Source organism: Micropterus dolomieu, linkage group LG15 (assembly GCF_021292245.1).
Source record: "Micropterus dolomieu isolate WLL.071019.BEF.003 ecotype Adirondacks linkage group LG15, ASM2129224v1, whole genome shotgun sequence".
In the NCBI taxonomy this organism is placed as follows: domain Eukaryota; kingdom Metazoa; phylum Chordata; class Actinopteri; order Centrarchiformes; family Centrarchidae; genus Micropterus; species Micropterus dolomieu.
Window position 1 is genome coordinate 10,865,230 of NC_060164.1, and position 16,382 is coordinate 10,881,611.

At 38.8% G+C, this 16,382-nt stretch overlaps 1 protein-coding gene across 1 annotated transcript in view; it reads right to left on the bottom strand.

Moving 5' to 3' along the window:
* LOC123983974 (neurexin-1a-like) overlaps positions 1-16,382 on the bottom strand; it is a 286,657-nt gene that overhangs the window by 249,204 nt on the left and 21,071 nt on the right. Inside the window, exons 4-5 of the mRNA XM_046070492.1 lie at positions 14,846-14,875; positions 13,594-13,641 (exon numbers count right to left, since the gene is read on the bottom strand). Coding sequence (XP_045926448.1) covers positions 13,594-13,641; positions 14,846-14,875 — 78 coding nt within the window. The remainder of the gene's footprint in view (positions 1-13,593; positions 13,642-14,845; positions 14,876-16,382) is intronic.

A 16,382-nucleotide genomic window follows, 5' to 3' on the forward strand; every position in this document is an offset into this window, starting at 1 on the left:
AAGAGGATAAACCAACATGAAGACCAGAGAGCTGTCTATGGGAGGAAAGCAAGCCATTGTCAAGCTGAGAAAAGAAGGAAAATCGACCAGAGCCATTGTACAAACATTGGGCATAGTAAGCACAACAATTTGGAATGTCCTGAAAAAGAAAGAAACTACTGGTGTACTGAGCAACAGACGTCGAACAGGTCGGCCAAGGAAAACAACAGTAGTTGATGACAGAAATATTGTGAGAGCTGTGAAGAAAACCCCCCAAAACATCAGTAAGTGACATCACCAACGACCTCCACAGTGCAGGGTGAAGGTATCACAATCCACTGTTGGAAGAAGACTCAGAGAGCAGAAATATAGAGGCCACACCACAAGATGCAAACCACTCATCAGCAGGAAGAATCGGAAGGCCAGATTGAAATTTGCAAAGAAGTACAGAGATGAACCGCTAAAGTTCTGTAACACAATCTTATGGACTGATGAGACCAAGATTAATCTCTAGCAAAGTGATGGAAAGGCCAAAGTGTGGAGAAAGAAAGGAACTGCTTATGATCCGAAGCATACAAGCTCATCTGTGAAGCATGGTGGAGGTAACGTCATGGCTGCTTCTGGAACAGGCTCATTAATATTTATTGATGATGTAATTGATGATGGTAGCAGCGGAATCAATTCAGAAGTGGACAGAAACATTTTGTCTGCCAATTTTACGCAGAAATACATTGAAACTAATTCGGAGGAAGTTTATCATGCAGCAGGACAATGACCCAAAGCACACTGCCAACAAAACAAAGGACTTCATCAGGGGAAAAGTTTTCAGACTGGCCAAGTCAATCACCTGACCTTAACCCAATAGAGCATGCATTTCACCTCCTTAAGAGGAGACTGAAGGGAGAAACACCCCGAAACAAACAAGAACTGAAAGAAGCTGCAGTAAAAGCCTGAAATAGCATCACAAATGAAGAATGCAACAGTTTTGCAAGCACGGGTTATACCACCAAATATTAAATGTTATTTACTTTAAGATTTTTGTTCCTTTACTTTTGCTCACCTAAGAATGCTGTGGTCTAATACAAATGGTGATATGTCCTAAGTTGTTTAACACATCTAGATGTGAATACCAGGAAATAAAAGCTGAAATTCTCAACTCTTGTCTCATACTCATCTTTTGATCTTAAACCCAAATGTCTTCAGTGAACAACAAAAACAAAGGAATTTGCCTTACCATTCCAATACTTTTGGAGGTGACTGTAAAGCTTAGTCCTTGTCGCAGCGGCTCTTTGCTGCTCCCTCTCTCTCCAACATTTTCTGTCCCTGTCCGCATGTACTGTCTGATTAAAGGCAAAAAGCCCCCCAAAAATCAGTACTTTATTGTTCAGTTAAAGCAGAGCATTAATAAATTACCTGAATTCAGATATAAGTAGCCAGATAACTCTATCTGGCTATCTGATTCAGTTTCTATTTACATTTTAAATTATTTAAAAGTATCATAATCTCATTTTAAAACATGAAATGGGCTCACATTTAATCTTTTTTTTTTATCACATCACAGAGTTTTAGCTTGTGGTAAATGTGGTATAATGAATCGACTGTGGCTTAGAGGTAGATCAGCGGTTCGATCCCCGGATCCTCCAGCCGGCATGTCTTAGTGCCCTTAGGCAAAACATTGAACCCCAAATTGCTCCCGAAGGCTGTGCCATCAGTGTGTGAGTGTGTATGTGAATGAGCATTAGTTTCTTTCCGATGAGCAATTGGCACCTTACATGGCAGCCTCTGCCTTCAGTGCTTTGAGTGGTCAGAAGACTAGAAAGGTGCTATACAAGTACAGTCCATTTACCATCTCTCTATTTACACCCAATCATCCTACAACAGTCCACAGCATGTCAACAGCATGGTTCTAGCTTTGGTTGCAACTGATCATACATTGAGCAGGTTCTCTTTAAATTATCAATCTGACTATTAATGCAATTAGTGAGACAATGTTTATGGAGAGGGCTGGATTACTGAAACCTTTTGTGAGGAAAACTAAAAACATATTTACCCAAAATTAAACTGGAAAGAAGCCAGTGTTGTGACGTTAACATATGACTTCAGGATTATAGCATTAATTATTCTGTGTTTTACTTTCTTTGGCAACAATAAGGGATTTCTTCCTAAATTGTCCTTTTGAAGATCTCTCTCTCTATATATATATATAGTATATACTGTATATATATTATGCAATTTTAAACTTGTCATTGTCAAATTATCAAGACAAGTAGCCTGGGCGTCTCAACTCTTAACAATATATTATAAGACTATGCTTGAAAATATACTGGTAGAAAGGTACCGTGCTCTTCCTGTAGCAGCAATGAAATGAAAAACAGGAATAATGCTGCCAGTTTCACTTTGCTCTGTGTTGGATCACATCCATAAGCCAAAACAAGAATGCACTGATAACTAGAAACTCATTGATACAGCAGCTATGGATCAAGTGGGGTCATGTAATCTCCCACTGTCTTTCATCGGCTCGCTTTCTCTCTTGAAGGATGTGTGGGCAACTCACAGGTGATTTGAATGTGAGGAGTGGAGAGAAAAAGCCAAGGCTAAAGAAAGGTAGAGAGGAGGTCAAATGAATAACAAAGACGCACATGTCTTTAGATGAGCCGCGTAAATAAGCACATTAATAAAGCAGGATAGTTTTAAATGTAAACATCTGGTCTCATTTAAAGCTGCATTGCTGCCATTTCTGTAGGTATTCAATTCAGTTCAGTTCAATTGATATAGTGCTAATTCATAACAAACGTTATCTTATTGCACTTTTCATATAGTACAGGTGAAGACTGTACCCTATGTAATATTATTAAAAGAGACCCAACAGATCCCACCATTAGTAAGTACTTGGCAACAGGAAAACCTCTCTTGTGTGACACTACACAGAGCTGGAATTGGAATATAAAGGGGACCACTGTAAACCAGCAACTAGGGAAAAAAATATTAATATATAAAAATTTACCATTTCCAGACGTGCACATGAATACATACATTAAAGCAGAGTTGTCCACATACCATGTCATGTATTTCCTGTCTAAAACACTTTTCTAAGCTGCAAATTGGAGCAACGTTGTAACCAACCTGTTCAAACCTTTGACCAGAGTAGGGCTGTCCCCGACTAAGGATTTACACAGTCGAATCAGAATCGTCAAGTCCTACTATAGTCGACTGATAGTCGAATCATGTGTATTTTTGTGAGCTGAAGCTAAACTGAGGCTGACCTTTTTTTCTCTCGCGCACGCGCCTGTCATTAACCAGTCTTGTGCAGAGTTTTGCGTGCATGTCGTAGGGCCAACAACTGCATGCATGTTGCGGTTCCTCGTGGGTCTATTTCAAGTAGCTGGCTGTTTAAAAATAATATAATATTCTTTGAGTAGTTAATCAACAGTGATAAATTATCCGAAAGTCCTGCGAGGTACGGACAATTTGGCACAACACCGACCAAGCTGGGTCTCCGTCTCTTGCTCCTCCACTGGCACTACACACATACACGCTACGCTTACACATGTGCACTGACGACCCACGGTTAGGGTTACAATTTTGGATTTATTTACACACTTTAAAAACATTTATTGAAAGTTTTTTCTTTTTACATGTTTATTTACAGCATTAAATGTTGAAATGTGTATTGTAATAGGCTGTATATTAACTTATTGGGAAAAAACTGGTAGTTCTATGTAAAATGAGACGTTGAGCACCCCCATATAGCCAAAATGGCATGATCCTTGTTTTGCTGCAAAGCCTCGACTGTGAGATTGACAGTCGAATCAGGCTCCGTCCATCGCAACATTGAATCTTAGACTATTTGGGATCAGCCCAGACCAGAGGGCTATGCTAAGCTCTACATCTATATGATTCAAGAGGCTAATATTTACAGTGAATTTATCTCATCTGATCTCATCCACAAATTGCTCATTTTCATTCTCAATCATGACTGTTTTTATGTGACTTTATCATCAACAATGAAATCCTCAGCCAAGCCCGCCCTGAGCAGCCAAACGTGCAGAGAGTTGCTTTGTCAGAGAAACCATGGTCAGGGTCCTCAATTACAAAAGGTATATGTGTTTAACAAGCATGTGACAAAAAATGATTACAATGAATGAGCAGCATCAAACATAAAACATCAGGTTTGTATATCAGGAAGCATTTCCTCAAAAGTCACCTTCCCCCTGCTACAACATGAGTAAACTATAATAATTGATAGCAGCACATTTTGCCCATTAAAAGTCTTGACACCTTTAATTGGAGCAACTACACAATTTGTCTTCCAAGTGGGGTACTTTGCTTATAATTAAACAAGGGACATGAGCAGTCTGTTAAACAAACATGAGCTACTCAAAAATAGAGGTTAATGAGATGCTGCTTCACTATGATAGAAAAACGAGTTGTATTGTGCTGGTTATTACGCTGTTAAGCAACTTGCCATTCATATGTTACTCCTCTAAACGAGGGGGGTGGGATCTTCATACCTATTTGCAAAAGGAAGCACAAGGAAAGGGGAGAAGGGAAATATTCTATATACATCAAAAGGGAATAAAGAATGGTCCTGTCCCTGGGGACATGTTGGTCTTGAGTGTAATGACTCTCACCCGTGCACACCTCCTGAGACAAATTGCCACTGACCCCCATGGATTTTCCAGGACACACTCGATTGGAAATGGACTATTCAATTTCCCACAGGGAGCCTTGCCATTTCCTTGCTATGCATCATTGAAAAGGCATCCACTTTTGGGTTTGGTCGGTCGGACAAAAATATTGAAATGTTCTATCAAAAGTGCAAGAACTCTCCTAATACTAGTTTAATTTATTATACCTATTTATTAAAGTCAACCACTGATAAAGGCTGATCTGTTCTGTTATATTTGTATATTTAGATCTATGGCGAGAAATCCAAGTGAAAACTTCATGGCTCATGGCAAACATTTTTGTTTTACAAATATTTATAAATCACAGTGCTCATACTGTAAATGCATCATTCTGTTCAACAATTACAATCCAACCTAAACAGGTCAGGTATTCCATATATTTCCAACTTGGTGTATATTAATCTAATAACCTTTAGAATTTAAAACAATTCTGTGTAAAGTTTTTTGTATAAATCCATAAATGGATTTGGCTACATTGTGTGAGGAGACATTAAATCCATGTTGTATTTATGTGCATGTAAACTGATTTAAATATTTTCTAATCAGATGCCATTCTAAAACTTCATGTTTTGGAATAAAAAAAAGCTTTTCAGAGTTGGATGTCTCAAATGAATGAGCTAAAAAGCTGCCAGTATTCAACAAACACCATATGCATTGAAGGACAATAGAAGAGTCTCCAAATTAATAAATAATCACATTTACATGTCATCTAAAATAAATACAACATATATACATGGAATACTTGACTTTCATCTAGGGTTGCATTAATTGCTAAAATGGTGGACACTGGATAGAAAAATGTATTTGTTATAACCAGAGCATGTTTAAAAATCATCATTTGCAAATTGTTTCTATTTGTGTATCATAAAAAACACATTTGTCATTGCTGTGTTGACACATATTCCTCTCCACATTGAACAGTATACACTGTAATACCACAATGAAAAGACAGTAACATGCAGCAGTAATGGGAGAAGATGAATGAACCATTAAAAATGGGGGAAATAACAATCTCTTTGAAGGCAGCTAAGCCACTGGCTTGCACTCATAAATCACCTGCACAAAGCAGGACTATAGCACCATGTGTCGCTCTGTCAACATGTATTGTGTACATTTTTATCTCATTTCATAATACATACTGAAAGCATAAATATGATTTCATACCCTATACAGTACATCATAACAACACCTGGCAGCATTCCATCTGTTGAGGCCAGTAAAATGGCCATAATCCATGATCTAATAGCTGACCTATAACTAAACAAACCGACATGCAAAGGATGCATTTCACAGTCTACAGCTGAATTATAAGTATCTCCCTTTTATCTATTTTCTGCTAAGATTCATCCCCTCCCTTCTGCGGGCCAAGAAATAGAGTTTTTCATCACTGCAGTCTCTCACTGGCATCGACCAGCAATATTGATCTGGAGCAGATCTCCTTCCACTCTACCTGGGGAGCCAGATGAGCCTTGTTCATATTGATCCAACCTTTTTATTCTACATTCTCCTTCGCCCTTTCTTGAGGTTGGGAAAAAATATATATGCTTGTCATCTTTTATATAAATATTCTTTGGAAAAAGGCACGGATAACTATTAATCCAAAGTCTGATGTTGGATTTTGTTATCATTGATGATCTACAAAAGAAGACGGCCTTCTATTGAAACCTGCCTTCATTCTCAGAAAAACTGTCCGTTATGACAGTTCAGAGATGTGAAGGCATGCTACAGCTTATCTGATTCAGGATGCTGGATGAAGCTGAGACTGGCACAAAGCAGCAAAACATGTCTATCAGAAAGCCAGGCGTGCAGGTCTGCTTGAAACAAATAAACCTAATTTTTTCCAGAAAGACAACACTCTCATTTAACTTCAGGCAACAGTCTTGAGAGTTTTTCTTCTTTCCTTTATTATTATATTTCCCCTCTGTGTCTATTATGATCACATGCCTCTGTTTTATAATCCCACTTTATCATGCTTCTTCTTTCCATATAGTACCCCTCTCCCTTTCTTTGCCCATTTCCTTGTGCTCAGTCTTTAAACGCCTCTCTCTGTCTGCTTTAAGTCCTTCATTCTCTCTCTGTGTCTTCCAGCCTCCCCCTCGGGAGCAGAATATGTGGTAATGTACTAATCTATGAAGCTTTAGTGCAGTCTTGCCAATCTGCCATGTCAAGATACACAAATCTCACTCCAGGCAATTACAGGCCTTTTTTCTCTACACTTCAAAGGAGTCTGTTTTCCCATCTCTGTTGGAGTGAATACTGCCACTGCGACCCATCAAGTATAATTGCCTTGTTGGTAACAAACACTTTTGGCCCTGTGGTGGTATATGGAAAAGGTAAGTTACGCAGTGCATGCATGAAAGAGGTAAATTAGCACGTTAGCTTGAAAAGCTTGATTTTTTTATATAATAATGTTTGTTTGGACAACCTGTGCCATTGAACACAACAAGAAAAAAAGGAAACAAGCTGCCTCCATACAAAGTCAATATGATCCTGATGGTCTAGCGGTTCTGAGAACTCATGGTAGTAAAGGTGTCCAAAGACTAAAATGTAACTCTTTAGGCCAGTGCAAGTCTCAAACAAACACCACAGCGCATTTTACTTCTGCTGTAATCTTAACATGTGTTTTATTGATCAGTTATTCTGAGTCATATTCACGTTTCTGAAGAGAAAGTTCGATAACATGGAGGCACTAAATGTTGCCACAGTCAGCCAACAGGCCAGGTGGCTTTGGCTACTCAACTTGTATTGCCTGGGTTGATAGTGTGGTGCTCCCATTAGTTTAGCCTAAATGTTGGAATTAATTGGGCTCTTAATTTTGTACTTTGTTTTGATTTTTTAAGCTGTTATATCAGACAGCTTCATAGACCAACAGACACCAGTTTTCAATTTTCTGGGTGCTATTTTCCAGCTCTCTACACCAAATCCTTGGATACTATGCTGTGGGACTGACATTCAAAAAATAAGCTGCCAATCAGATAAGCATGGAAGTTGTTTTGGGGTTGGTAGGGTCCCAACCTGGCAACCGCTACCCCCTAAAGAGGTACCCTGATAAATCTGAGGTGGTCTCGATTGCATCTTAACTTCAAGTGAAAATGTTCATATTCACCAGTTTCTTTCAAGCTAGTCAAAACTCTAATCATATTGTTCCACAAGGTTTCAAAAATTGGCTGATCCAATTAATATTATAGAAGATATCATTGTATTGGATCTGTCCGTCACTAATCAAAGACTACGACTTAAGCATCACCAGCTGCACAACTACATGATCACATCCTGTCACGTCTTACTAAAATAGATATGACATTTATTTATCACACTTTCCTGCTCACTCTAGCATTAATCATGTTTTTCACACTATTGCTATTAGGGAACATGAGTAATTATGTGTGAAATTAGTTTTGATTCAATGCAAAGACATGTGGCCACTTTATTGTTTCTGTAGTCTACAAATATTTTTCAGTTGGAGAAACAATAGCACATCCTAGCAGCCCTGAGGGGTCTGTTGCCTGCAGCTAATGTTAGTGCAGATAAAACTGTAAATCAGTATTTCTTTTTGTTTTTTGATTTACCCACTCTCAACATAGGGATATGCTAAGGGATGAGCTTTGAAATATAGGTCACTCAATAAGAATATTTGCTTAAGCATGCAAAAATAAAGGTGTGCTACTGAGTAAACATGTGACACAGATAATGCTACAGTAAACATTTTCCTGCACCTCCATGTTTATAATTTCTTAGTGAGTTTCTCTTAAAGAGCTCTGGGAAAACACGTAAATATAAAGGCAGGTCCATGTCTTTCTGTAAGCACTCGGATTTCACTTCACTCATATGTCAAAAGCTTTGCCTGCTGGAAGAGACAGGCTGTATATAGGACGTATTTTTAAGAACATAGTTTATAGCCACAACAGTAAATCTCCTTCTGTGTTAGCAAGGTAGCTTCTTAGGTGGCCAAACATCATAGCAAACTAATCTCAGAGCCAAGAACATTTTATTTTGCATATTATATTGTCCTAAGCATTTTCTGATTGGGAAAAACTGAAAGCTGCTGATTTGCATGCAGTATAAGATTCAGTCAGACTCTTAAGACTGGGGTTTTAGGACCAGATGGTGATGATGCTACCCATATGCCAAAACCTAGAGATAAACCCAATTGAGTTTGTGTAGAAAGTTCTGCGACAGCTTCTCAAACAGCTCCACTGACATTTTACATAATGAGAGTCCAGATGACCACTCACTGTAAGGTGTTATTATCTCTGAGTATGCCCTTCAGGAGAAGTATGACTCAAGACCATCAGAAATGAGCATTCGGCACGACCCTCACTAAAGGGTGTCTTGGTTTAATATAAATCTACCTCACAGGTTAGCATTTACTTAAGAAGAAATGACTGCAACCACAGATGTACTTAAAATCAAGGGTTAAAGCTGAGAAATTGTAATCCCGGAGGAGTCGACAGAGCTGAAAGGATCTCACTGACAGTCTTCCAGGTTTCATGTGACGCTACAAAGGCAACATCTGTTGTTGATTCAACGCACAGCACATGGCATCGTGTTACCTGTCAGGTAAAGAAGGCAGACAAGTCTTGACAACTCGCACTCTGACATGCTGTGACACATTATTTAAGAGAACTTGTTGTGGTGCCATGTGCTTAGGATAGGCTACTCTTTGGTTACAGCTAGCATCCTAAAACATAAAGCACCTCTAAGTAAGATCATCTCTGCTATACACTAAGACCTAATCACTCTCGTGACAACTACATGCAAGGCTTTAAGATTTCTCAGAGCATTCTCAAACTTTTTTACATGATTCCCTTTTTACCACCACAACCATCACCAACATCACACATACATGCACACCCCTTTAAGCTAAAAATGACACCATGAATATCTGTCATAAGAATACTGTGACAAATCTTTCCATTGCTTGTCATAATAGTCGTTATTTTTAACCGACATGTACCTGCGGAGTCACGTGAGTAAAACTATTTTGCTGTACCCTGACAACCGGCAAATTTTAGCTGTCACATCACCAACCTGTCAACCTAATTGTAAAGCAAAGAGGGGAATGTAGAACCCGTGAGCAACTCAACCATACCCCATATACACAAGCCCACGTGGAACCAACGTGCACTGCTCTGCTGCATTTTCTTCACCTGCAGCTTTAACACTCTGCTCTGCTCTGGCACATAACCCGTGTGAGGTCACTTTCACAAAGGCAGAAATGAAAATGACTTTTACTGCTGACCGCTGTGCTGTCAGAAGCAAATAAAGCCAGGAAAGCTCTCTGTGGTGCAATGGAATAACACATATGTTTTAGTTTTAAATAAGATTAATAAGTTGACTGGATGTGAGACTTGAATAAAAATTCTCTTGTCTCTTTGGGAACAACTGACTTAAGGAATTTCCCAGCCAGGGTTGATGATGGCAAGTGTAATCCTTACAAAGACGTTACAGAGAATAACTATTTCACAGTAGGAAGCTGGATAGCAGAATCCAACTCAACTCAAAATATTCAGAATACATAAATAGTAGCTGTCAGTGTTGCAAGTGTTCGTGAGTCAAAGTATCCAGTGTTGGAACTCTTGAAACTTTGGTCAATCATGACCTTTACAGTTATGCAGATGGCCAAACTTTGCATAATATTGGACTCTGAAGTATCTTACTGAGCTTGTGTTGAAGTTAACGGGTGGTACTAATCCCACATACTGTATGTCAAGTGTGGCTTTTTCAATATCTTTCACTGACCTAAACACACTCCTACAGCTCTTACTCACTGAGCTGTGCTGAATGCCAGCTTATGCGCTATCCATTACTGCCCCACGCCATAAGGAATGCAAACATATGCACATCTCCTTGCAAGATGCTTTTCCTCAGGGTTAAATCAACATGTCCTGGATTAGATGGGGCACTAACAGTAGAATCAATAACTACTGCGCTTGTTTGGCTTTAGATGTTGGTTGTGTCATGGACAAAGAACTGCACATTGCAGTAGATCTCTATCTATCTTGCACTTCAGCTTGTGATTGAATTATTCATGTATGCACGATCTATACTAATGCAAATATGCCACTATGTGTAGTGAAATCAGTGGTGATGGCAAATACAGCAGAAAACTCTAAGATACAAAAACACGCCTGCAAACTTAAACCTTTGCAATGTAAAACTGATCGCTGGATATGAGACTTCAGTTACTATGTGAAGGCATCTATCAGCCTTACAAGCAGTAATAATAATAATAATAATCTTTATTTATAGAGTACTTTTCAAAAACCAGTTACAAAGTGCTTTCACAAGTGTAAAAACAATAAAACACATAAAAACAATTACATGCTAAAAACAAGAAAACACTTATAAGACTAGAATACATGTTTAAAATAAAAATAAAATATATAAAAACACCCTATATGACACCCTATTTAAGGGCCCTGATGTGTCATCATTCTGTAGAATAAAAAGAAGCATTATAAACCTCCATTTTATTTGACGTGTAAAATAAAGCACATCATGTGCAAACAAACTAGCAATGGATCCACTTGCCCACCTCACAGAAATTCCCGGGAATGTGCTCGGTATAATTTAAAGGGACAATTTCCATCTTTAGAAAGTGAAAGCAATTACATTAGAAAGTATACTAATTTAGAAATAGCCTGGATGTACCTGTAAGCCTGTCTGCACAGCCTGCAGTTCCTCTAAAGCTGCACATGGCAGTTTATTGTGATGACAGCAATTAAATACCCTGTGATTTGTGTGCCAGCAGCATTATGACTTATCCTACTGTATGCCCTGCTCTCTAGAGCTGGATGGAAACGAGGTTTTAGGAATCCAGTGTCAGTACGCCAGCTGAAAGCAGCACACAGAAGCTAACTCATCCTCAAGGGACCAGCCATGAAACAGAGGATAAACCATACAAGTGGTTAACGTGACACAGGAGCACCTCAGGGGAGGCTAACATAATACACAATATTCTCTCAAGCTTAAAGCAGACAATGAATACAGGCACTATCTTCACTCCTAGATTTAATGCTCAAGTGGGGAGGTGTGTTTGTGACCACACAGTACCTACAGTACATCACTGGACAGACTAGGTTTCAAACTGTACGACACAGGGGACAACTAACCATGGCCCAAATTAGAAGCAGTGCGCTCGCATTTGTGCCTCATCAGCATTCTCTCAATTTCTCCCTGTGGCTTCCCTTCTGCCACATCTGAGCTGGGTGTTTGGTTTAGTGTAGTAAAAACCTGTGGGTTTCAGATAAAGCCATATAGCATGGGTTGGCAAATAAGTCTGGCAAGGGGCCAATTTTTTTTCATGGCGTTTCATGGCGGGCCAGAACATAGTAAAATTATTTCAAATCCTTACATATCAAGGTGTATGTTTAGCTTAGTCGGTAGTGAGTGGGACTTCTATTGGGAGGGTTGTATGATCAATCCCTACATACAGTGGATATTTTTTTTCTCCCTTGTTAAACAAATTGATTATAAGGACACTTTTCCACATGCTCACAGTAAAGCATGTGCTGCACTGTGCGCGAATCCCAACTTTTGATCCGCATTCATAAACCTATGGATGCTTATTTTCATTATTACTGACGGATTTTTTTGAGGTGTGTCACACCAGAGACTCTTTTGAATGTCCTTCAGAACTTTTCAAAGTAAAAGCTCTCATTAAACTTCTCACACTTTTATTTTGGAGGTACAATCACTTAAGAGGAAGTGATTGTGTGAGTAACAGTAGCTGTCATGACTGAGATCTATTTCAGCACCAGCCACTATCAATTTGTTTATTTTTTATTTTTCTGCTATCAAAGCAATCTGGCCCCGTAGCCAGTTCTGGCCCGTGGGCCACCCATTGCTGACCACTGCCATATAGTGTACACTAAAAACACCAGTCAGCATCAAGTGTATATTAGGGGGTTTAATAGTCCACTATTTGACTAGTTAACTAGTGTAAAACTACTACTCGAAACTAATGGCAGTAATCGACTAGTCATAGACTATATATATCATTTTTAGCAAGTATCACCATATTTATGTATACATGTGTGTATTTTTCAGATAGCAAAACACTATTACATTGAAAAGTGGCCATTTGTGTTTACAGATAACCAAATGCCAAGATAATGTCTTAGATAATTACATTAAGGCTATTAGTTCCAGGATTTTGCTAAACTTGATGACTGCAAGTTTTGGAACTACTTCAAAGTTCCAATTACATTTGATGTATGTATGTCAAGTACATGTGTAATGAAAAGCCAACTTGTATGCATCCATTAGCAGAACCACAAGCAGCCAGTAGGGCTATGACACTTACCTTAGGAGATGGGGGGAAAAAATCATTCTCTACATTTTAAAATGGGGAATGGTTTCATGTGTGTCTGTGTGTGAATGTTATTCATGTATAAAACTGCAGCGTAGACTTCTAGCAGCAGATTATGTGGCATTACAATAGCTATGATTCCTGTTCACACAGCATAAAGTAAAGCCTCACACTGTAGTCTATTTCCACACGTCAGTTTGCAGACTTACCTGTTCAGATGATTCTTCACAAGTACATGATAAGCGACAGCATTTAACATAACACAATATTTTCTACTTAGAACTAGAACTAGCAGATGAAGACTAGAAAATGTTGCTAATCATTATTTATAAGAATTTGCAAAACTAGAACTCAAAACATAGTAAATGTCAAAGCAACAACAAAGCAAGCAAAATCAAGACAAAAGTTAGTTCAAAATGCAGGTGGAACACTTGAACGTCAGTGTTAATCGGTACTTTTCAAATTTAATGTTATGAAGCATTATTATATGTCATTCTCCAAATAGTAAACCACACATGGACGTTCAAGTCTCTGTAACATTCAGTAAGCTAATGATGTCTTGCTAAAGTTGACTTTACTTCAGTAACCATCTTGAAAGAATCAAAGTTTTACCTTGAATGCTCAGTAGGGACCTTAGAAGCCAAGCTTCCCCTCTCTGCCCTGAGGAGGAGAGTCAAATGGCAAAGATCAGAAGTCCACTTACCCCACAGGGAGAAGATGTAAGGACCACAGCCAGGATGGGAGGCCCAAAACACTATGATCAAGCCTCACCCGCAACCCCAAAACCCATTATTTGAATGAAAAGTGTGTAGTTAGCCCTGAGTGGTGGTGGTGTACTGGAAGTAGGACAACAACTACTATGTTCATATGCCCATGTGAGTTGTGATTCCCATGCATCCAGCAGAGAAGAAACAGGTGACACAGCTTTAAACGTGTGAATGCAAAGCGAAAGCGGCACCTACCTTGAAAAAGGTTTCATTAATAGTTGAGTAAGCAATTTAAAAAATGCCAATGACTTTATATACTTCATTTAGCATGAGTATATAATGCCACGAACACTGCTGTCATAGTTTAACGAATTCAGAGAATTAAAAGGGTAGTACCTTTACTTTTACCTATGAGATTTGATGAAATGTTCCATGAAGAAAGCAGATTCCAGACAAAAAGGGAGAACAAAAGGAGAGGAGACACCGATAAGTGTCATGGTCAAGTTGGAAAGGACAGGCGACGGGAGAAAGAGGCTTGATGGCTACAAATATAAGAAAGGAAATGTGTGACAGCAAAAGGGGGCCAACAAAGGAAAGTGTAAAGAGAAGAACAATACTTCACATCCCTGCTCTGCTGCATGTTGAGGATATGCACTATAGCCACACAAATGGAAAGATGAAGATAGAGTGGACAGACCGTCTGTGCAGACGCTCAACACACAACATGCATTGCAGAAGCAAGGTCAGATGAGGATTAGCTTAAATATGCAGTAAGCTATTTTCCACCACCATGCATTATATCCTAATAATATTAATGCAAATGTCCCTTAACTTGAACCAAATCATCATAAAACATCAGAATGTACTGTAGATGTGAATAATTAAAAAGAAAGAAACTATGGAGAGAAATGACACACGGCTACCCTGCAGAGTGGGGAGTAGAAAGCCACATGAGCTTGAAAAGGGGGTCATTTAAAAAAAAATATATATATATATCAAGTCACTGGGAGGTCGTTCAAAATAAGTGAAATGACAGCCTATATCTGAAGCTTCAAGCCTAAGCATCGCACAAGAGTCAGAGGCGCACACATTCCTGAGCACAGTGGGAGCAGGAAGGACAATGGAGAAATGACGGGAGAAAGGAACAGAGCTCATACCTTGGTCGCCCATCATCAGGTGTGCCAGACCTTAAAGGAAAACAAGAGCACAGTCAGCAGAGAACAAGGGATCATGGGAAGCTGTGTGACACTGACACGCAGGCATCTCTGTCAGAGCAGATGTCTGTGTTACTCGAGGAGTGTTGGGATAGGGAAGAGCGGGACGGAGAGAAAAAGGGGGGCGCACAGACAGGGAAAGCATGATGAGCATTTAGTCAACCAAAGTAGGTTGCAATGCATCATCAGCCACTTACTAGTCACCATTCAGAAATATAAATTCAGGTTGACCATTTTTTTCCTCCGCTATGATGAGAAGTTCACAGACTATCATGCCACCTACCAATGAAAGAGCAATGCCTGTACGCAAATGTAGCTGAAGACCTTGTCCACATAATATTTGAGTCACATAGGAAAAAGAAAAGGAAGATGATTGATTGGACATGCCCTGGTCACCGTGCAATTTTGAGCGGCAATGAGTACAAATTGCATTCATTTGATTCACACAGTAAACCAATATATATTAACAATGAACATTAGGCTCAAGGCACAGGACCAACTGCTTTGTTTGGCTGGTGGATCCACTTCCCCCCCACAGTTCTTCTGGCATTCAGGTGACATGTTTTTAATGTTGCAATTTAACTACAACACTTTTAACGAAAGCTGAAAGTGTTGAAATTTGGTGGCAATTTTTGAATTGCCTAGTAGCCATTGGCTAGCTGCCCGGCAAATGCAAATGCGGTAGCTGCCAGCTGGTTCATTCCAGTGCTTTTCATTAGCAAGCTTTTCTTTCTGCTATACAGTGTACATTGTGTACAACCATAAATATTTCAGTTCATCCCCATGTAATCCTAATACAAGGAAAGTGAATGTATAATAACACTGTGGGACAGTCTGTGTAGAAGCAGTTAAGGCCTCTGTCACTTTTTATGACAATATACTTACCAACAAGATATTTGTCATATTCAACCAAATAATAACTGCATATAGTTTACCTTCCAATTTGATTGAGAAACCTAGCCTATCACATATCCTATCACTTCCTACCACAAACTAAAAAAGTATATCTTCTTCTTCTTCTAAACAAACAGTAAGGAAAGAAATAAATTAGCCAGTCAAATTCTAGGTTTATATTGTGTATTGGCAGTTTAAGTTATTTTATTAATACTGATTTAGGGAATTGGTTTATATTTTTTTATTTTGTAGCACCTATGATTAGTGCAAGTCTCTAAAAATTATTTTAATAAATAAAAAAATGTTTTGTGATTATTTATTTCGGATTCATTTGGTTAACCTGGAATTAATAGTTCATCTTGGTTTTCTTGCTGGCTCTCAGGGTCCAGGGTTTTTATTTTCATTGAGGCAATCAAACTGAGCGCTGAATTACACCTGAGATAAAAAAGTATTTACAGGTAACTTGGAAAGTACATTGAGTAGCCTCAAAGTATAGAGTTAGAAAAGCTTATTCCAATCTTATCAAAACTACATGAAAATTAAATTTAGGTATTAGTATAACCATAGATGTGCATTGTCTTCACAT